Raw genomic sequence first — 24,180 nt, forward strand, 5'->3', positions numbered from 1 at the left:
ATACATCCTTACTGCTCCCTACACCCCACTCACTACTCCCTACATCCTACTCACTGCTCCCTACACCCCACTCACTACTCCCTACACCCCACTCACTACTCCCTACACCCCACTCACTACTCCCTACACCATACATCCTTACTGCTCCCTACACCCCACTCACTACTCCCTACACCCTACTCACTACACCCTACTCCATACATCCTTACTGCTCCCTACACCCCACTCACTACTCCCTACATCCTACTCACTGCTCCCTACACCCCACTCACTACTCCCTGCTCACTACTTCCTACATCCTACTCACTACTCCCTACACACTGCTCCCTACACCCCACTCACTACTCCCTACTTCCTACATCCTACTCACTGTAACTATGTGATAAAAACTGAGATGTTTCTATTGTTCTGATAATATTCACCAATTTTACAGTCTTAATATTTTATTAAAAATCTACATTCAGTGAAGAACCAGTGAAGACACTTCAGAGAGCAGAACCGGTGGGCCTCCCCTCACCTCCACCAGGTGGAGCCGTATAGACAGAGACAAGGCTCTCATTACACTGACCTGCAACCTGAAGATCCTGAAATCCATCATCAATAATCAACACACAGCGAGAGCCGAGAGACCGAAGAAAGGCAGAGGACTCGTCTCGTCACAGTTAAGATTTATTCATTCAACGTTTCACATTACAAATATTTAAAAATTATGCATATTGTTATAAATAGTTGGCTGCAAACAATTAAATAACATTAGATTTTCTTTTTGTTCACTAGCACTTACAGACCAACTCCTAGAATATGGACATTTTTATAACATAACTTAATTAGAAAGAAAAATACAAAAATAGGAACTTATAAAGTGAAATGACAATAAAAATTAAGGTGATATCTTAAGTAAAAAAATGCTATTAATAAATACAACAACCTTCCCATACACAGTTAAAAACTATTGAAATTTTGCCATTAAGTAACATCATTAACAGACAGATATTTAAATATTTATTTTCCTTCAGAAAATGTGAACCATATATTGTGGAGCACAATATAGCAATTAGTAAAAACTAGACACTTTAACATATTAAAAGCTTCACCTCAAAAATATAACAAAAATCTGATCAAAATTATAAAAATTAATTATACATTCCAATTAAAAATATACCAATAAACAGCTAAATACATTATTGACCTAATAATTACAATGCAATCAATCACAGTAGCTTGAAATAAACAAAATAAGCAAATGAGCACAAAACCTTTAATGTTTTAAAAATAACTTCAATTATTTATATTAGTACAAATAGTTTGATTTCTTTTCTTTTCTTTTTTACAAACACCAGCATGAAAAGGATTACAATAACAGTAGAAAATGACTGTGAAAAACATATTAACATCTTCTTTAAATGTCAGCAATTAAAAATGGCATTAAAGAATTACATTGCAAAGAGTCTTTATCTGGAAAAGTTCAAAAAAAGTATTGCACATAACAACTTGCAACATTTACCACATTCAAGTCTTAAAGTTCCCCTTCCTCCAAAACGGGTGATTTAACTTCGATCGGGATGAAGCTCTGCGTCTCGTCCTGCACCGCTAATTTCACTATTATTATTATTATTAATATTAATATTATTTAGAGTTCTCTCTCTGCGTTTCTGTGCATCCTGAAGATACTGGATTATGGGGAAGGCATAGAGGATAACATATGACGGGGTGCAGGGTGTGGGGTTTAGAAACATCTGGTGCACAACCACAACAATTAATTTAATAGCTAATTCATGTTTTTTCTCATCATGCATGCTAAGGGTTACAATAGGAGCTAGTTGGCAGTTCAAGAATATATATTTTCAAATGTTAAAATATCTAAACATCAAACATCCATTCGTGTGATACGAGATTCAGCCTAAACATGAACCAAATTGCATTCTCCTCATAATATTATACTTTATATTCCAGCTATGGAGAGGAAACCAAAATTACAAGTTTACCTTTTTTCCAACTAGGATAATCATTTTTAATATTAACATATTAATTTAATGACAACTTGTTCTCGCCATGCTGCTGTTTAGTTTCTTTTTTTTATATATATATTTATATATACGCGTGTCGTTAAAATCTAGTGTACAAGATCCGGACCGTAAGCTTTGATCTTTCCTCTGCGGATTTGAAGTCGCGTCAACGCAAGTGTGCGCTTAGCTGTAAAGATTCCTCAGCACTGAAATGTATAAAAAGCATAATTGAAAATAATATATATTAAAATCACTCAACTTTTTTTTTTTTACTCTTAAAAGAAAATTTCCATATATGCAGATCTCTCAGTAACAAAAGTACAAAAGCTACCTTTCACAATGTGAAAAATTGAGGTATTGCAAAAAGGAGTTTTCCCATTTGTGAAAAATGTGCCTAAAATGACTGTCGAAAACAAAAGGTATTTAGAAAAGTAGTGCATAATAAATGTTTATATGTGCATGACAAAATAATTTAGCTAGAAAACACTGTACCAAAAATCAGCAGGCCATGTATAAAATAATCTATCATCTCATTAACAGCAAATTCTTCAAAAAGTGTTTCACTTCTAAAATGTTCAACCACCACACCCACGGGCCCGGCACGGCGAGGGGCCGACGCGCTGAGGGGCCGGCGCGGCGAGGGGCCAACGCGCTGAGGGGCCGGCGCGGCGAGGGCACGATTCTCACGAGTTTCTCAAGTGTTAAATCACCACTGTCTCCCTGACGTTCACACTCAGCACAACCGCACACAGAAATCCTGCGACGGTCCTCCTGAGGGGCGCCGCACTCGGAGCGATACGCCTCTCCTCCCGATACCCGGCCACGCCCCTCACTACACCAGACCACGCCCCTCATGGTGGTCGGTCACACCCCTCCTGCTGTCAGGCCACGCCCCTGCCGACGGGAGGAAGCCTGAGCGAGCGGTGGGTTGAGACCGGCAAGCGGCGGGAGAGGGCGGGCCGTCGGGTGACGGGGCGGGGCCCGTTTGAAGCTTTGGGACAGAGGCGGGTGGGCGGCGGCTCGGTGGGTTTCACTAGTGTTACTGTGGTTTTAGAACTGCATGCTCATCAATTCAAGGCCAATCTTTGGTTTGCTGGAGTTAAACTGCTCTTAAATATCGAATAAGCAATGAGGCTGAGGGGCGGGGCCAGGGACGGGGCCAAACAACTTAACAGGAAGGAAAGAAACCTGTGTTTGGGGGTAAAATCTAAAAAATAAGAAAAAATAAATAACAGAGTGAAAGAGAGAGAGTGATGGAGAGAGTGAGAGAGTGATAGAGAGAGAGAGTGGTGGGGAGAAAGAGAGAGAGAGTGAGTGATGGGGAGTGAGGCGTGGTCTCACTCTCTGCTGTTGGGTGATCTTTGGTTCCCTAAAGTAAAACCTGTAGGTTAGCGTTACGCTGCAGGTGAGGAACCTGCGGGAGTATTATGGGATGTGGAGCGATGTGAGGAGTTCTGCTTCAGGCTGAGAGGGGGCGCTGGCGCTGCGGGACGGGAGGAATACGGTTCTTCTTTTCTCTCGGTTTCTGTACGGTTTTGGGGGGCGGGGTCGTGTGGGCGGGGGAACGGCCGACGGCCTCGGGAGTCTAGAGCTGGATTTTAGCGGGAACGCCGTACACTCTCCATCAGGACACTCGGCTTCCATCCGCCAAATATACTCCGCTTTTCTTTAGACAGGAAGTAACATCGCAGTGTTCTAACTGTGCCTTTTGCTGATGTCACTTCCCTTTACTGTGGTGGGCGTGGTGCGGGGAGACCAGCGCGGTTTCTACATCTTACTCCACGGTCTAGCAGCTAAGCTTGAGGTATAAGTTTTCTTGCATTAAATGGAAATCAAACCCAGAAATCTGATGCAGCGTCGGCCGGCCGGTCCGTGTCTGAAAGCGTTAGATATTAAAATCGGTCTCAAAGTGATCCAATATTTTCTGATCTATTAAGAAGATCTGTTTGTTTTGCGGAAGCTTTTCGTCCTGCTGTTCTAATAAACCAATCATGATGAAGCTTTGGTTAAACACTGGGGTCGTTCACGCTGCGTCTGCACTCGTTCAACAAGAAATAAGTGCACTCTTCATCAGCGACACCTTTTCACACGCCTGCCTCCAGCCTTTCGGATCAAATTCAAACTAAAAACTGTAATACTTAGAATTCAGTGTTAACAAACAGCCAATTATAATCATACAGATACTCATACAGATGACAAATTATACTAAATACTCCATATTTTCATATCTCTGTGCACCAAGAAAATGAAGTCTAATGGGATTTACCAAAAAAACAGAGATGCATTACACATTGTTTTTTTCCTGAATATTTTAAACTTTATATTAAATGACAAATTAAAAATTTCTTTTTTAAAAACTTAAATTAAAAGGAACCAGCAACAGAAAAGTGCATTTATTTAGACGATGATTTTGCGACTCCTAGCATTCTCTCCCCGGTCTACCCGCCCGTCACCTCAGTTCCAGCGGAAGGAGATGTGGCGAGGCCGGTCGCCGCCCTCTTTCACCAGCGGCTTGTGGAACTCTCGCCCGGCGCGAGAGTGGATGGCCGCCCAGCAGTATTCACAGTAATACTGGAGACAGGTGACATTCGCGCAGAAGAAAGGAGCAAACTTTCCCCCACAACGAGTTCCCTGACACTCATCACACAGCTGATCATCCAACACGTATGGCTTCACTTCCACCTGCAGAGAGACAGACAGACAGACAGGGGGAGAGAGAGAGAGAGACAAGGGGAGAGGGAGGGAGAGAGACAGACAGAGAGAAAAACGGGGGGAGAGAGAGAGAGAGACAGGGGGGAGGGAGAGAGAGAGAGAGACAAGGGGAGAGGGAGGGAGAGAGACAGACAGAGAGAAAAACAGGGGGAGAGAGAGAGAGAGACAGGGGGGAGGGAGAGAGAGAGAGAGACAGAGAGAAAAACGGGGGGAGAGAGAGAGAGAGACAGGGGGGAGGGAGAGAGAGAGAGAGACAAGGGGAGAGGGAAGGAGAGAGACAGACAGAGAGAAAAACGGGGAGAGAGAGAGACAGAGACAAAGAGAGAGATACGGGGGGAGACAGACAATGTTAATTTGTTATGTAGGACAGATATAATTATAAACACTGAGTCTCAGTATTTTACTGATAATGTTTGTAGTGTTTATATTTTATATAGTTTATATTTTACTGATAATGTTTGTAGTGTTTATATTTTATATTGTTTATATTTTACTGATAATGTTTGTAGTGTTTATATTTTATATTGTTTATATTTTACTGATAATGTTTGTAGTGATTATATTTTATATAGTTTATATTTTACTGATAATGTTTGTAGTGTTTATAGTTGTTATATTCTGTAAAGATTAACTGACTGAATAATTAATCCGAATCATGTATCAGATGGTTTGAGTAACTGAGAGTTTAACCTGTAAATATTTAATGTTATTTATTTTTCAGCCTGAATAACTGTGAGGATCAGTGTGTGTTACAGGGGGCGGGGGGTATGAGGGTTGTGTGTGTGTGTGTGTGTATAGTGTGTGTATAGTGTGTTAGTTAGAGTGAGTACTGACCCGTTTATCGATTTCTCCGTGCTGCAGTTGGACGAAGCGAGCGCTGATAGCAGCGATGTAGCTCTGCTGATTAGAGAAGGCGACTCGTCCGGCGCCTTTAGGATACTTCAGCTCAGGATCCGTATCAATACCAGCGTAACACACACCCCCGTACAGCCGGTCCATAATCATCGCCAGCTCCACTGTACACACACACACACATTATACACACACACATTATACACACATTACACACACATAATACACACACACACACACATAATACACACACACACACACACACACACACATTACACACACTACACACACACACTACCATACAGATATTACCTCAATAATACCTCATTAAACACACACCCTCATTCTCCTCAACATACAGTACTGATCATTACTACAGCACTACTGACTCTGCTCTTCCTAAGTGTTGAATTTGAGGGAGAATTCACTGAATATCCTACAACACTAAAACTCTACATTCGGCTAGAATTAACATCATTTACCCATTTTACCGTGTATATAATATAATATATCCATCAGTTTGGATTTTAATCCAAAAGGTTATTTTTGCGCTCTGCTAAACACACAACCAACTTATTAGCTAAGTAGCTAAGCTACGCTATTTTATTCAGTGTTCTTTAAACTCTGATTATATAAACCGTAAGAGAAAAACTGAATTATCAGTTAAAACTAATGATAAATGTAATAACGCCATTCGGGATATCTTTAACTGGAATTACAATATATCTATAATTTACTTCACAACTAGTAATGATTTAATTGGATTAAGTGAATATTTAATTATTTATTTAATATATCTAAAATGCTTATATCTTGAATTGAAGCTTCTGTATATCTCAATAGAAAATATATAGCCTCATTCTGAATAGTGAAAATATATTTTTAGATTTCCTAATTTAGTAATACGATTAGTTACAGAGATCACAAATGTACGTCTTTCCTACATTATAACTATCTCTACTAACATCCATCATTTTGCTGAGGCATACCTGCACGGAGAGGACGCGGAACTCCGCCCACAAATATAGTCTTCCTGGGGTCCAGAGGCTGAGATCCGTCCATCACAAAATCACTATCGTTCAGATTCCAGGGGCGGATCTGGACCTGTTCAACACAGAAGATCAGAAGAACACTCAGGTTTTAGTGATCTGTAGGTGAGTCCTTAACCGTGCAGCTTGATTTATCTGTTACTGAGATAGCGATGAACGTCTGACTGTTGGCGTCTGTCTAGGTTGTATTCAGTCAGTGGAGCTCCTGTGTTTTCTGTTACCAAGATAAACAAGCAAAACGGATGGGTTGTCCTACAACCCTGGTTTTACGAACTGACGAACGAGAGTTCTTACTGTGCCAAACTGCTTTCTTCAGGCAGCACTACTGAATAATAAAAACATTTCCAGCACCCAAGTAATGTCTTGGCTCTAAGCAGGCAGTGATTGGTCCATGACCGTGGGAAAAACTCCTCCACTTTTTCCCACACAAGGGACTCTGCGCTGCCTTGCTCGTAACGCCATTCAACTGAACACTTCAGCCTCTGATTCGGGATCAGCGGTGGCCCGATTAGTAAGAACTCTCGTTCTTCAATTCGTAAAACCAGGGTTGTAGGACAACCCATCCGTTTTACTTTTATTTCGAGCTCGAGTTCTTACTGTGCTAAAAAAATATATAACCAACCTCGCTGAGTACTGTGCGTGAGAAAGATGAGGTCGTCATATTCAAAGGGTAATATCTACGTAGTGAAAGCGTGAGGGCAAGCCCAAGACGCTGCATCACATCACAATTTCTTGTGTTGGAACAAAGCCCATGAGGTAGAAATTCCTCTAGTCGAATGCGCCCTTAATCCATCAGCAGGTGTCTGGCCCGCATTAATATAAGCTATAGAAATAGCTTCCACCATCCAATGGGACAACCTCTCCTTGGACACTGGTTTGCCTCGGACTTTATTCCCGAAACAGACAAACAGTTGATCGCAACTCGCGCTTCGCCAAGTGCGGGTCCCGTTCAGATAAGCCTGAATACACCGTACAGGGCATAGTTTATGCAAGCGTTCTTCCTCTTTTGATTGAAAAGGGGGCGATGTAAACCCAACTAAATCAATCACTTGGGATTTAAAACTTGATGTAATAATCTTGGGGAGATATACCGGATTAGGACGTAAAGTGATCCGACGCATATCAGCTGAAAATTCCAAGCATGATTTATGCACCGACAACGCTGTTAAGTCACCCACCCTTTTAGCAGAAACAAGGGCTAACAACAATGCAGTCTTTAGTGATAGATATTTCACCTCAATCAGGTCTAAAGGCTCAAAAGGAGGCTCAGTTAAAGCATCCAATACTAAACCTAGATCCCGTTTCGGGACGAAACATAATAATAGATAATCCTTTATCAAAAAGGGTTTTAAGAAGCATAAGATAGTACCTATGCCACAATTTATAGGGTCTTCATTGGCCTCTATACACCAGCGCTCAAAAACTTTCCATTTATATGAATAAAGCGCTCTAGTTGTCGCCGCTTTAGCGCTCTGAATGGTTTCTATCACGTTTAAGGGAAGCCCCTGCTTTAAAAAGCGCTCCCGTTCAGGTGCCAAGCTACCAGCATCCACTTCTTTGGGAGCGGGGTGAAAAACTTCTCCTTCGGCTTGGGACAGAAGGTCCCTCCGAAGTGGCAGTACCCATGGTGATGCCACTGAAAGAGTCATCAGGTCCGAACCACGTCTGAGAGGGCCAGTGAGGGGCTATCAGTATTAAATCTAGCCTGTTTCCTCACCCTGTCCAGCGCCTGCTGAATTAGTGGGACGGTAGGGAATGCATACAGTAGAGTCTTGGGCCATAGATGGGCTAGAGCGTCGTGACCCAGAGGTGGGTTGTCGTTTTGAATCGAGAACCATAACGGGCAGTTGCGTGCCGCGAGGCGAAGAGATCGACGTGCCCGCGTGCGCCCGAACTGGGCCCAAATCTCCTTTATGACTTGAGGGTGTATACACCACTCCGTAGCTTTCGGACCCCCCCTCGACATTAGATCTGCCCCCGAGTTCATCAGGCCCGGAATGTACGCTGCTCTCAGCGAGCGTAGATACCTGTCTGCCCAGAGGTGAATGCGCAATGCCACTTGGTGCATGGCTAATGAACACCATCACCTCCCTGGTGATTGATGTATGCTACAGTGGCTGTGTTGTCTGTCCAAATCAGGACATGGTGCCCTATTATTCGATGGGCAAAATGAATTAGAGAGAGCCAAATGGCTTCTAATTCTAATACTTTAATATGTCACGTCTCGTGCGCACCCCACCTCCCTTTCACTATGTGCCCTTCGCAAACTGCTCCCCACCCCATCAGGGACGCATCAGTTTTTATGACTACTCTGAGAATCACTTGGCCCAACGAGGTGCCCACATAAAAAATATTTGGGTTCGTCCACTGTAATACACTGGAGCGGCACTGGGTTGTGATTCTGAGCACATGGTGTCCGTCCTCTTTCGGGGGCGAACACGGTGGCTGATAAACCACCTTTGGAGCGGTCTCATACGCAGTAAGCCCAGAGGCACTACTGCTGATGCTGATGCCAACAGGCCAAGTAGCACCATCACTTTGTGGGCACTGACGGATTGACTTTGGCACATGAGGCGCGCTGTGTCCAAAATGCGTCTGTCTGGGGAGAGAGGTGAGCGCGTAGCGAGTTCAGCTTGAGACCCAGGAATATCGTACTCTGTTGGGGAATATCGTACTCTGTCGGGGCACTCTCTTGTACTGGGCGGATCGCGCCTTTTTCTAAAATGGAAGATATCTCCTGTTTTAGATATGGCTCTGTGTCGACTGAAACATTTGTTTGTGTGACACCAGTGAACCCTGGTGGACTGCTGGCGAACTGCAGGGCATAGCCCTTCCGAATAGTATTTAGAACCCATTGGGAAGGAGCACACTTGCGTTTCCACACTTTCCATTTTTGAGAAATGTTTGCCCTCTTTTCTGCGGGAGAGTGGGATAAAGTCATATTGGGCTGAGAATCTCTGAGATGACCCAGTGTGTGATAAGGGAGTGTGCTTGGTGTGCACATGAGCTCTGTGGCTTTTGCTGGCAAGGGGCTCTGTGACACTGATATGCTTGGTGTGTACATGAGCCTCGCGGCTTTCGCTGGCAAAGGGCTTTGTGACATAGCTATGTTTTGTGTATACATGACGTTTGCAGAATTCTGCCCTTCTGCTTTTCTTTTTAGCGCCTGTGTCCGGAGTGGAGTGAAACACTCTGACTTGCTGACACATACATGTGCTCCCTCCAAAGGGGCACCTAGACTTGTCGCAGCGTTTTGCCCCTGCCCCCATGTGAGGGATGCTGGGGCTGCAAGCAAAAAGGGTGGCGCTGCCAGCCTCTGCCTCTGGCAGATGGGGGAGAGGACTGCCTCCTCTCTGGGGACTGAACAGGTCTCTCTTGCTCTCTAGAAGAGCTCCATGAGCGATTGCGTGTGCTAGGCCAGCACGGGTGCTGGGTGGAGGTGGGAACGGGGGTGGCGGGCGGAGTGTTGGCTCGGTGCGGCATAATGGTGCTGAAGGCAGCAGAGTCCTTCTGCTGCTTCTCAAATCTGTGGGTGATATCCTGAACCACTGGTCCAAACAAACTGGATACAGTGACAGGTGCATTAAGCAGCAGGTTCTTCTCCCTCTCATTCATCTGAGTTAGTGTGAGCCATAAGTGTCGTTGTGTGACGAAGGAGAACCCCATTATTCTCCCTGCATCCTGCGCACCTTAGCATGTGTAAAGAAAAATCAGTCGCTTTGCGTAGCTCAGTGTAGGTTTCTGGAGGTTCTGGACCTTCCAAATCCCGTAGCAGCTGAGCCTGGTACACTTGGAGGATGGCCAGTGACTGTCCCGCCGCCTTATAAGTTTTCTCCGCTAAAGAGGCTGTTAGCCTGCATGCCTTAGAAGGCAGTTGTGGCTTCTGTGACGCCGCTGAGGCGGAGAGATGCCAAGCTATGGATTCCTCCAAGGGTGGCATGGGAGCCTAATTCTGGGGGCCTCCTCCATTGCATCTTCTTCCTCGCTGCTCTCCCACTGACGAGTGTAAAACTCCACTAAGTCGGGGTGATGCGGAACGTAGTCCGAAACGGGAGACACGCAAACCCCAGATGGCTGTAATGGAGGAAAATCTGTGTCCGGCCACGAAACAGTAGGCTCCGGAGGAGCTATAATGCGTGAGGTGTGCTGGGACTTTTCCTCGTGTCTAAACAGCTCGACTGTGGCGAAGCGTTGGCAGAGGCAATCTGGAACAGTGCACACAGAAAAAGGGGTCGGCTAGCGCGATTTCGGCGTGCTCCCGACCCAGACACTTGACGCACTCTTCGTGCTGATCTACTCTGGATAGGTGTTTGCTGCATTTGCAAACCTTAACCGCTCTTTCCATGGTTCGCGTCGCTAAAAACCTCTTAGAATGACAAGGTGTGGTGAGAGTGGCAAAGCTGACCCAAACCACAACTGCTAAAATTCTGTTTAAGAAAGAAAATTTGCCAAATAAAGTGATGGAAGGTAAAAATTCCGGCACAGCGGTGCGGCTGAATAAGCAAGAATGGCGTTACGAGCAAGGCAGAGCAGAGTGCCTTGTGTGGGGAAAAAGGGGAGGAGTTTTTCCCACGGTCATGGACCAATCGCTGCCTGCTTAGAGCCAAGACGTTACTTGGGTGGTGGAAAGGTTTTTATTATTCAGTAGTGCTGCCTGAAGAAAGCAGTTTAGCACAGTAAGAACTCTCGTTCGAAATGAAGAAAAACTCCAGAAATGTACCTGAACACACCTCATTTCCAGAACACCACGCCCATCAGTGTAGATATATTCAGAAGCTCTGCTGCTGTTTAAACCAGGCAGGAGGAAGGAGTGATAATAGACTGTTGGTGGGGTGTAAGATAGTGATGAGCATCACAACACGCCTTACGCAGGGTGTAAGAGAGGACCCACAGTCTACAAACTCCTTTAACTTGGAAAGAGAATCTAGTCTGACTGTAATAAATATATAAAAAATTTCTGAACGGGTTTCATTTTTATTCCTTTTAATTCTCTTTTTCATATTTAATATACACTGATGTAACACTACTTTAAGCAGAGATGGGCAAAAATATATTATTGTTGTGTGATAAGAAATTTCCATGATACACAAAATCTCAATAGAAAACAGTACAGGTTTTTTATCTGAGCAGCTAAAAAAAATTAGATCAGCAGCACCGCTACCTTTACTAACAAAACAATTAAAATCAAGCAATAACAATGAGTTTATTCTAAATTTAACATATTAATTTGAGTTACACACAGTTTTTCTCTCTTTACAACGAAGCTCACAGTCAGCATTCTACAACTGCTGACCTCATATCACATAAACTCACTAAAGCAGATGCTTAATATCATCCTAATCATATAAATCATCATATTACTCATCCCTAACGTCCCGAATAATTCTGATCATTTCCTTAAATATCAGCGGAATGATTTAGAAGATAAACTGTCTAAACAGTAGAAATCACAATAAAAACAGTAGGAATCACAATAAAAACAGTAGAAATCACAATAAAAACAGTAGAAATCACAATAAAAACAGTATATACATTATAATAAGTATTATAGCTGCTCTTACCGGCTTGTCTTTAATGGTGGGGCTGGAGACGCACAGGTAGAGCTTCCCGTCTTCTTCGATACAGGCGTCAATCAGAGCCTGAACTGAGCTCTCGTCTTGGAACAGGAGAAACGCGTAACCTACAGAAACACACACAGAGCACCATCAGCACCATCACTCCCCATCACTCACCTTCAGCACCATCAGCACCATCACTCACCATCACTCACCTTCAGCACCATCAGCACCATCACTCACCATCATCCACCATCGCTTACCTTCAGCACCCATCACTCCCCATCACTCCCCATCACTCACCTTCAGCACCATCACTCACCATCACTCACCTTCAGCACCATCAGCACCATCACTCACCATCACTCACCATCACTCACCATCAGCACCATCACTCACCATCATCCACCATCGCTTACCTTCAGCACCCATCACTCCCCATCACTCCCCATCACTCACCTTCAGCACCATCACTCACCATCACTCACCATCGCTCACCATCGCTCACCATCGCTCACCATCGCTCACCATCGCTTACCTTCAGCACCCATCATTCCCCATCACTCCCCATCACTCACCATCACTCCCCATCACTCACCATCACTCACCATCACTCACCATCACTCACCTTCAGCACCATCACTCACCATCAGCACCATCACTCACCATCAGCACCATCACTCCCAATCATTCACCATCGCTTACCTTCAGCACCCATCACTCCCCATCACTCCCCATCACTCACCTTCAGCACCATCAGCACCATCACTCACCATCACTCACCATCACTCACCTTCAGCACCATCAGCACCATCACTCACCATCACTCACCATCAGCACAATCACTCACCATCACTCACCATCACTCACCATCACTCACCATCGCTTACCTTCAGCACCCATCACTCCCCATCACTCACCTTCAGCACCATCAGCACCATCACTCACCATCACTCACCATCACTCACCATCAGCACAATCACTCACCATCACTCACCATCACTCCCCTTCAGCACCATCAGCACCATCACTCACCATCACTCACCATCACTCACCATCACTCACCATCAGCACAATCACTCCCCATCACTCCCCATCACTCCCCTTCAGCACCATCAGCACCATCACTCACCATCGCTCACCATCGCTCACCATCGCTCACCATCGCTCACCATCACTCCCCATCACTCACCATCAGCACCATCACTCACCATCACTCACCTTCAGCACCATCACTCACCATCAGCACCATCGCTCACCATCAGCACCATCGCTCACCATCGCTTACCATCACTCACCATCAGCACAATCACTCACCATCACTCACCATCGCTTACCTTCAGCACCCATCACTCACCATCACTCACCATCACTCACCATCACTCCCCATCACTCCCCATCACTCACCATCACTCACCATCACTCACCATCACTCACCTTCAGCACCATTACTCACCATCACTCACCATCGCTTACCTTCAGCACCCATCACTCCCCATCACTCACCATCAGCACCATCACTCACCATCAGCACCATCACTCACCATCAGCACAATCACTCACCATCACTCACCATCGCTTACCTTCAGCACCCATCATTCCCCATCACTCACCATCACTCCCCATCACTCACCTTCAGCACCATTACTCACCATCACTCACCATCGCTCACCATCGCTCACCATCAGCACCATCGCTCACAATCACTCACCATCGCTCACCATCGCTCACCATCAGCACCATCGCTCACAATCACTCACCATCGCTTACCATCAGCACCATCGCTCACCATCAGCACCATCGCTCACCATCAGCACCATCGCTCACCATCAGCACCATCGCTCACAATCACTCACCATCGCTTACCATCAGCACCATCGCTCACCATCAGCACCATCACTCACCATCAGCACCATCACTCACCCCCTCCACCCCACACACACACAACATTACAACGGAGCAGTGTTGCCAACTTTGTCGCTATATTTAGCTACTTTTCAGACCCTCTAGCGACTTTTTTTGTAAAAAAGCGACAAATCTAGTGAGTTTTTGCGGTGTTAACACTGTGCGTGCTGACTGACCCCGCCCCGTATTTACAGAGCAGAAATATAAATATAAAAGTGTCTTTAGTGTGACACGAAAAAATCCTCACTGAATTTAACTCACACAGCCTCAGTCAGTCACTCACCTCCTCCACAGTGTCTCCCTCTTTATAAAAAGCTATTCAACAATTTGTCTATAATAGGTTTGAAAATAAAGAAAACTTAAGAAAGCTAAAAAAAAAATTATTAAATAAAAAACTGCTCTTATAATAACATTTAACAACACAGAAAAAAACTGATTATGTAATTCACGTAAAAATAAAGTTATTTTGAGACGTGACTGCCTATTTAACAGAAGTTGTTCATTTGTTGGAGTTCATTTGTATAATTTCTAACATATTTAGGGTGTTTTTTTACTCATTTCTTTCTCTCTCACAATGTTAATCCTTTACAGCTTCAAAAACATGTATTATTCAAATTAGGTGATGACGTCATTTAACAACTTCTAACAACTTTTAGGAGATTTTAGTAGGGGAAAAAATAGATCGAAATAAATCGAAAATCAGATTTTTTTTTTTTTTTTGGGCCATATCGCCCAGCTCTACTGAAGACTCTATCCAGTGTTTGAGAAATGACTACAGGAGTCCAATTTCACGCTCTCGCCCTCATTTATTACCGATTGTTCTTATGATAACGGTATTAATAAAGCCTTATCTGAGATTGTAGTTAAATTGTAGGTATGAACTGAAGGAAAATTAAATTTCTCATCCTGCAGCGTGAGATATATTTACAGCACTGTTCACTCTGAGCTGCTGCTTCTACTCTTACCTTTCGGTGGAAAGTAGGATTTGCTCTCAGCTTTGTGAGGCCAGTCCACAAACAGAGGGCCGAAGCGCCGGAAACTCGCAGTGATCTCGTCTGAAAAGATAAACACAGAGTAAACTATAACATTAATACATTACTATAAACTATATAATAAGAATAATCTTCCTCAGAGCGTTCAGAAAAACAACAGCACATTCCAACAACGGCTCCCAAACCGATCCCTAATTACACACTTTAGGACTAAAACTCCAACAATGCATCATAAACTATAGGAATTTATTTATGTAGTAAATCATTAATGTAGTAAATATAGCAGTTTACTACATAAACTAAATGTGGAGCAGGTCTCGTTACTAAGCAACAGACAATGAATTTCCTATACTTCCCTCTGTAGTTCATTAATAAGAGAATTATTTTTTATAAAAAACATTAATAACGTAAAGATTATCATCATGAAATTTAATTCAAGATACATAATAAATAATAAAAAATAAAACTGATGTCATAAAAAAAAAAAAATATATATATATATAATATAAATGATAAACGAATATAAAGAGATGATGTGATGTGGGATTACCCTCGTCTATATCAGGGGGGAGACCGCCCACGAAGACCTTGCGGGAGTAGCGCTCCACCCTCTCGCCGTTCTGGTGGGGGAAGCAGTGGGGCGAGCCCAGGCCCGGCAGGCTCTGCTCCGCCCGCTCCTCGTCCGGGAACCCGTCCTCCATCGGGAACAGAGACGAGTGGCCTGAAACAGAACCAGAGGAGATCAGAACCCGGACCAGAACTCGCTCCCTTTACCAGCTTTACCAGGCCGGTTACAGCCCATAATTAAGCAGTAATACACTCGAGGTTTGTGTTATAATGTGTAATATTGGCACTGCTGTGGTGCAGTCACAGATCAGCAATATTACAGGTTATAACACGAATCTCAAGTGTATTATTGTGATTATATCACAGTTCCATTACCACTGTTTATTAAAAGATTTTAAAGAGTTAAAGAGGAGGAGAAAATAGGATCTGTTTGGTGATAAAAACTCCGCCAGTTAAAATAGTTCCATTGCTGCTCTGTTTGTAGCTGCACTGTTTGGTTTGTAAGAGCTGCATCGTTGCTAGGTTACCTGTATGTGGGCGGAGTAATACTGTACATGGAGAGCTTCGGTTACAATGCATTACCGGCTGATAATGGCACTCATAGAACGCCTCTCAGCCAATCACATTGCAGGGTCAGAACTAACGTTAAATATCTGCATCAGCCACGAAAACTAGAGATGATCGGCTGTGTATTGACTCGGACGATTTTTAGCCAAAATACGCGTTCGGACGATATTCCTCCGATTTAACTGATCTGATTCAGGAGTTCAGGGTTTAGAAGTTTAGTAGTTAAACAGTGCTGTGGGGAATCACTGCTGAAGCTGCTCAGTTACAGGAAACCACAGCCCTGCTCCAGTCTCAGCTCAGTCTGGAGTTTTCCTGATTTAGTTTTTTATATTTTATAAAAAGGTTACTAAAAATCCTAATTGTAACTGTAATAAAATATACTTTAAAATATTTAAGTAAATCTGCAATTTTCAAAATATAATGAATAAAAATCATGAAACTGATGTTTTCTGAACTTCAATTTAAAATCAACATTTTCCTGAATACAAATCAAATAGTTAATCTCCAGCTCACACTGAGACTTCAGTCGGTCATCAACCCAGCCAATAATACAGCTCAGAAAAACAGCTAGCATCACAGCGCTTGCGCTTCTGTGTCTGCAGTCTTTACTTCAAATTAAAAGCCCTCTGCAGTGTTTTGTAAAGCAAGATAATTTTTTAAAAGATTTAGGCCATTTAATTTATACAGCTGTGAAATAAATAAAAACCTGTGTCCAGCTTTCTGATTTCAGACAAAACTTTTCATTTTGGTTCTTCCCTAAAATACATTTGTATACAGTCATACATAAAATACAACAACAACAACAAAAATTACATTAACTTTCCCCCACAATTACAGAAATACAACAGCAGAGATGCAAAAAGGCACAAAATCAAAACACAAATAAGAAAAGAGACCAAACACAAAAACATGCGCACAATTAAACGTTTCCCCACATCACTGCATGCAGAACACTGGCTTCATTCTCTAATCGATCAGGTGCAGAGATTTCTTTATTATTGATAATTGGCTCATAATAAATATTAAATGTGTCAAAGGTTTGGTCTTTACCTCGTCGCCTCCCATAATTCCTTGCTGCATGTAAAATAAGATCACATGTAAGAGAACACTTATAAAAACGCCAACCTCTCTCACGCACTTCTGCACAAACATAATCCAGATTAACTGTGTTCTTTACACTGTTCTCCCAGTTACTGCAGTTCACCATCACACAGGATCACTCTTACACTACAGTTCACCATCACACAGGATCACTCTTACACTACAGTTCACCATCACACAGGATCACTACTGCAGTTCACCATCACACAGGATCACTCTTACACTACAGTTCACCATCACTCAGTTACACTGCAGTTCACCATCACACAGGATCACTACTGCAGTTCACCATCACACAGGATCACTACTGCAGTTCACCATCACACAGGATCACTACTGCAGTTCACCATCACACAGGATCACTACTGCTGTTCACCATCACACAGGATCACTACTGCAGTTCACCATCACACAGGATCACTCTTACACTGCAGTTCACCATCACACAGGATATGTGCAGTGTTAGATTTCTATATAACATCACTGTACATTTCTACATGTTTTACTATATTTATTACTAATACTTTTTACCAGTCAGATTGGATTTATAGATATCTGTAGATCTGATATTACTAATAAATATTTATAGCTGAAATCTGTAATGAGTTTCTGCAGTGCAGAGATCTGTAATCTGATTTAAAGAGTTCCTTAAATATGGCAGCTAAAGACCCGCAGTTTCAAAACATGTAGTTTTAGAGAAGGTAAGCTAAAGTTAGCAACAGATTTTAATTTAGTTTTAAGTTTCTAAAGCCTGCTAGACTAGTTAAACTAGATGTGTCTCATTTTTATTATGTTTATATCTTATTCATGTTTAGGGAGGAAGTTAGTGTTTTGCGTTCCACGTTAAAAGTGAGAGCAGTTCCATTCAAGAGAACTGTAATCTTGTGTTAATTCTTCATGTAAACTCTAATAATATTTAATAAAGGAAGGTTAAGTGTTTTTTTTTTACAATTACAAGATTAGTTTTCTGATAATCTCTTTTTTTATATCTGAACTAACTGTATATAAATTAACTGATTAATATCAGGACCTTGTGAATCAGAATTAAATCGATTGTGTAAATCAGTGATACCCAGCTCTAGTAGACTCTCAAAAATTGACTTCATTAAATTAGTGTAGAAATTTACAGCTGAACCAATATTAACCCTCTTATTCACCTCAGGATCAGAGGGGAACGGCCTCAGAACCTTCAGCTCTCTGATTCCAGTTGGGAAATTGTAAATATTTGCATTAGAACAGATCTCAAATCTATGCAAATGGAGCAGAACGGTTCAGGTGAGGGAGCAGCAGCAGCTAACGGAGGAGCTAACCAACTAGCCAAACCAGCGTTCACCCGCTGCAACACCAGAGCTACACAGCCACACCAAAGCTACACCAGAGCAACACAGCTGCAACACAGCTACACCAAAAGCTACACCAGAGCTACACATCTGCAACACCAGAGCTACACAGCTGCAACACCAGAGCTACACAGCTGCAACACCAGAGCTACACAGCCACAAAACAGCTACACCAAAGCTACAACAGAGCTGTAAAGTAGCTGCAACACAGCCAACAAAAGAGTAACAGAGCTACAACACAGCTGCACTACAAAGCAAAACCAGAGCTACAACACAGCTATATAGCTACAACGTAGCTGCAACACAGCTACAACAGAGCTACATATCTTCAAAAGAACTACAACACAGCTACAACAAAGCCACATAGCAAAGCTATAGCAAAGCTACAACACAGCTGCAACAGCTATAAAAGAGCAACACAGCTGCAACAGAGCTACAAATCTAAACCAGAGCTTCACAGCTACAACACAGCTGCACCAGAGCTATATAGCTACAATGTAGCTGCAACACAGCTGTAAGAGAGCTACAAGAGAGCTACAACACAGCAAGCAAGCTACAAAAGAGCTACAAAGCTAAACCAGAGCTACACAGCTACAACACAGCTGCGCCAGCGCTACCCCAGAGTTACCCAGCTGCAGCACAGCTACACCAGAGATACAAAGCTACACCAGAGCTACACCAGGGCTACAAAGCTGCACCAGAGGTATATAGCTACAATGTAGTTACAACACAACTACACGGCTACAAAAGAGCTACACCAGAGCTAAACAGCTGCTACAGCACAGCAAACAAGCTGGATCAGAGCTGCAGATCTCAGGCTGGAGCTCCAGAGTTTCCAGGTTGCTAATCTCGTGAACTGTGTAAACAGTGATCACAGGGTCGTCCGTCCATCTGCCTGAACAGAGTTAAGTCCCGAGTGAATCACAGCGCTACAACACAGCTACACACCGTTTATGGGCAGAGGGCTGTCTCCTCCTGGATGAGCGAATCCAAGGCGGCCTGTGGGAGAGCAATTAACACGTTAGTGCAACGTGAATACTGCATAATGGTGCAGCACTAATGTTTGCATATACATATTTATACACACACACACACACACACACACACACACACTTCCCCCTCACCTGCACACGCTCTCGTGCACACGCACACACAGTCATGGGCGCACAAGCACACTCTCGTGCACTCTGGTTGAGTGTGAGTGCAGCAGGTGAGGGGTGAAGGGGAGGAGAGATGTTATAAATTGTTTATAAAGGTCTGTAAGATGTTCTTACTCTTCAGGGTGTCCTGCTCGGCCCTCATGATGTCGATCAGCGAGTTCTCCAGAGAGTGCATGTTGAAGCCGTCGAAGGATCGGGTGCGCTCCTGTTCAGCAGAGGAGAACATCAGCGTCAAAATAAAACCACAGCGGAACATCTCCTTCACCTGCAGCTCACCCTGACCACGCCCTCTCATTACAGCCAATCAGAAAACACTTACAAACAATTGTTTATTACCTTCATTAATCTAACACCAATCTAACACCACAAACCCCAACCTAAACTAAATCAAATATTTCTGAATACTGAACATGATCTTCCACTTTTTCATATTTTCCAAATGTATTATCGTTTGATATAATGATAACGAGTATTCAGATAGAATTCAGATCAGAATAGAATAGTTTTATTGTCACAAAAACAAGAATGTTAAATCCGTGAAATGCAGTTTAGCGTCCTCTCTAAGGCAGCGATTACAATAAAAAACATTTTAAAAATATATACATTAGCACCATATCAATAAAACATAATTCAGGACAATATATTAATACTGAATAAAATATAAAATTTGCAATAAATAATGTTATTTGAAGTGGTGAGTGCAAAGGGGTGTGGGTAAGGGGATAGTAAGATATGATATACTAATCTCTCCTGATGGTCCATTTATTTCTGACATTACCAGCATTTCTGTGAGTGGATATTATCACTCCTTTTATAATAATCAGATTACACAATTTATAATCAGATTACGCAATTCACACACAGTCAGATCTCACTCGCTCTGAACAGCGGAAGTGTAACAGAGCTCAGACTCTGCTGATAAAAGTTTAGAAGAACTCGGGTGTGAAGTGGATTTGAGTTGTAGTGAAACATGAAAACAAACACAATCTTTTGTTAAATATCCCACCTCTGTTCTCCCCCAGAAAACTCATGTTCCCAACAGGTCACAGTGACAATGATCGGGGCATAGAGTTTCCCCATACAAAGAAATCACTATTTTTACACCATTAACAACAAACTCAAAGTAGCTCCACTCTTCAAGTCCTGATATTTAAAACGAAGCTCTGAGAATTTTGAAAGAGCACAGAAAGAGCACTTTTTCATTCGGGCCACTCTGGCCACACCATGGACACACCCCCAGCTATGGACACACTCTCAGACTTGCTGATGCCTAGAACACTTTTTATAGTTCTACCATATTTTGCACTAGTAGTTCATTCACTAGTTAATTCATCTACTGTTTACGTATCTTTTGCACTGCTTACGTATCTTTTGCACTGCTTAATTTAATTTAAATTATTATATAACTGTGTATTTGCACTTTCTGTTTGGCTGACATCAGTTATCCTCACATTATGCACATCAACTGGTGTTCACTGTCTATTGTGTTCAACTGCACTACCTCCATTCTCCATCTCCATTACACACACACACACACGAAGACTGTACATTTACACTGTATATTCTGTTTCTTATTTGATTGTATTTATATGTATCTTTATATTTTATATTTTATCTTTTTTAACTTTGTGTATTGTGTAACCTGCTGCTGGATGCCAAGAATTTCCCCCCGGGGATCAATAAAGTATCTATCTATCTATCTATCTATCTATCTATCTATCTATCTATCTATCTATCTATCTATCTATCTATCTATCTATCTATCTATCTATCTATCTATCTATCTATCTATCTATCTATCTATCTATCTATCTATCTATCTATTATTATTATTAAAATCACTTCATACACACAGCGAGTGTGTATGGAGTTTAAAACCTTAAAAAAATATCACTGTGGTGCTGAAACATTTGATGTAATTTTAAACTGAGGACATAAGTACATATGTCAGTATAAAAATGACCCAACATTTATAAACTTTAATTTATAAATTTATTTTGCGTTTATTTCAAGTGGGTACTCTCCTCTATAGAGATTCTCTGGATTGGCATCTCTAGTTCTCGTATGTTTATTTTTGGTGTGTTCTTGTGATAAACATGTTTCCATAGAAAACCTTGTGACCCCGTGTCACAGATCAGTCGTAAAGTGTGAACAGCACAACCACCTAAACACTCAAACACTCCTGTAATGTGATCCTGGAATTAATGTGTAAACGGCAAAGTAAAATCAGAGCGATGCTGACTGGAGCTGTAGATTAATAACAAGTGGAAACAGAATCCGGTCAAAGTAGATCCAGATAGTGTCCAGATCTGAACCCAGTTTAAGGGCAGGTGTAAACAGGCTGTGATTAAACACTGGGGTTAGAGTGATGGAGTGTGGAGTGTTATGGGTGTTTCAGGAATGACATTAATCCACAGAGTCAGAGTGAAACTAATAAAAGCAGAAAGGAGGGCGGGGGAGGCCGGGGCTGGACACTGTGGGTTTGTGGGTAAAGGTATTTCAAAGCTTTCCACATCTAATCAGCGTAAAGCCCATTAATCCTGTGCTGCACAGGGCGGCACAGACGGGGGTGGGAAATCTTTCCACAGGAGAGCGTTATTGACGTTACTCTGATAAAATAATTAAACCGGAGCTCCAGAGTCAAACAGCTCAAACCCAGAGTCAAATCAATCCTAAAGAACCAGGTCTAGAAGTTCTGCTCACGGACGGATCTTCAGAATTCTAAACTTTCATCTAATATCTATAATAAACTACAGTAAAAACAACAGCAGCCTCTGTACAGAAATTTCCTTCACCATTTCACACAAAACAGCTGAACACAGACGCACCAAACACACATATTTTTTGCAGGTTTTCATTCATTCAGTCATTTTCTACAAACCAAATAATAATTTATTTATATAGAATAAAACATAAAATTTGATCTAAAACAGAAATTATTGTCTTCATACTTATTTTTTATTTTAGCCAAAAACATTTGGTTGTCGAATATTTCACTGCACCTCCACAGCTGAATACTCAAATCCATCAAACACCAAAGCATCTGATTAATAATAAATAAACATTACACACACACACACACACATAGAGAGAATTTGATTGTGATTGGATGTATTGAGAAGTATAAACATATTCCACTCCCACTCCCTATTGGTTTATACTGTGATCCATCACACCTGCACATGTCCTGAAAGAAACCTCCAGAAACCTGCAGAAATCTAGAGAACTGGGCAGAACATTATAAAATTATATAAAACATCTAAAATAAAACTTGTGTTCCACAGACCCACACAGAGTGAAGAGCGTAGAGCCCACAGGCTCAAACCCAGAGCCGGGTGCAGGAAGCGCTCCATCCAATCACAGAGGGCTTTAGAAGAGCTTACAGAGCTGGGGGGGGGGTGGTTTGGAAAGTGAAAGCCCTGCTGGCCCTAAAGCACATCTCTCAGATTTACGTTTATGCCTCCATGTGCAGAATAGAAACAAGCTTTTACTCTGGAGAAACATTTAGGCCCATTTCTATTTCTACCCTACCCCTCATTTTGGAGTGTAACAGGGTGAACAGCCTGATACAGATAAATCTACAGCAGTGAAGCGTTAAAGTTAACTTTAGGGTTTACTGTATGTCTACAGAAAGGGGGCAGGTGATGCAGCAATTCATTATTATTGTCCATTCTTTAATTCCTCTGTGATGAGGAGATGAAATTAGCTTTTATTAGAGTTCATCTTTTCATTCCACCTTAAATGCTGCTGGCTCTGCTGTCTGTTGCACAATTTAAGGTGGAACGAGAAAGTTAGCTAGCCAGCTACTGAAATAAACTACTATCAATATATTTATTTATGCTTGTTATTAAGAAAAAACATTGAAACTACACATTAAACTATGGTAATATATTTGATATTGGGATTCTTTACGAAAAAATCCACTAATTTGTGGATTACTTTGATCGATTCACTGCCAACTCTGAAAGAGATTAATGAGTACTCTGAATCAGCATTCTACTGGGTTAGCTGTCATGCTAACCATTTTCCTGAGCTGGATTACTCACTACAGTTTATAACATTAATTGTGGTGTACAGGTTATGCTGGGTAAGGTATTCTGTTGATGTGTGTATCAGGCGTGATCTATCTGTACATTATTCTGGTCTTCAGGTATGACCTTGATGTGTAGCTGCTGGCTCAACATTAAAGCTTTCAAATATAGAAAATGGATGTTTAAATAAATCATATTAGCATTATGGAACATTTTCTGTCACAATTTATATATTTATATATATAAATAATATCGATTCGGATTAAGCTATTATCCGTGGTCTTGTGGCACTTTTAAAGGTGTAATGTTGAATTAGGGAGGAGTGTGTTGTTATATTTGTGTA

At 42.2% G+C, this 24,180-nt stretch overlaps 1 protein-coding gene across 2 annotated transcripts in view; it reads right to left on the reverse strand.

Annotated features, from left to right (window-relative positions):
- Nucleotides 1-656: 656 nt before the first annotated feature.
- The window catches only part of cpeb4b (cytoplasmic polyadenylation element binding protein 4b), a 30,921-nt gene continuing 7,397 nt past the window's right edge, over nt 657-24,180 (reverse strand). The window contains exons 3-11 of one of the 2 annotated variants that reach the window (XM_049466286.1): nt 19,921-20,011; nt 19,595-19,645; nt 17,256-17,279; nt 15,622-15,792; nt 15,045-15,134; nt 12,181-12,299; nt 6,560-6,674; nt 5,553-5,734; nt 657-4,688 (exon numbers count right to left, since the gene is read on the reverse strand). In XM_049466286.1, the coding sequence (XP_049322243.1) occupies nt 4,461-4,688; nt 5,553-5,734; nt 6,560-6,674; nt 12,181-12,299; nt 15,045-15,134; nt 15,622-15,792; nt 17,256-17,279; nt 19,595-19,645; nt 19,921-20,011 (1,071 nt within the window). In that variant the 3' untranslated portion in view covers nt 657-4,460. The remainder of the gene's footprint in view (nt 4,689-5,552; nt 5,735-6,559; nt 6,675-12,180; nt 12,300-15,044; nt 15,135-15,621; nt 15,793-17,255; nt 17,280-19,594; nt 19,646-19,920; nt 20,012-24,180) is intronic. The other variant, XM_049466287.1, reaches the window with a different exon arrangement.

The sequence above is a fragment of the Astyanax mexicanus genome, chromosome 17 (assembly GCF_023375975.1).
Source record: "Astyanax mexicanus isolate ESR-SI-001 chromosome 17, AstMex3_surface, whole genome shotgun sequence".
Lineage (NCBI taxonomy): Eukaryota > Metazoa > Chordata > Actinopteri > Characiformes > Acestrorhamphidae > Astyanax > Astyanax mexicanus.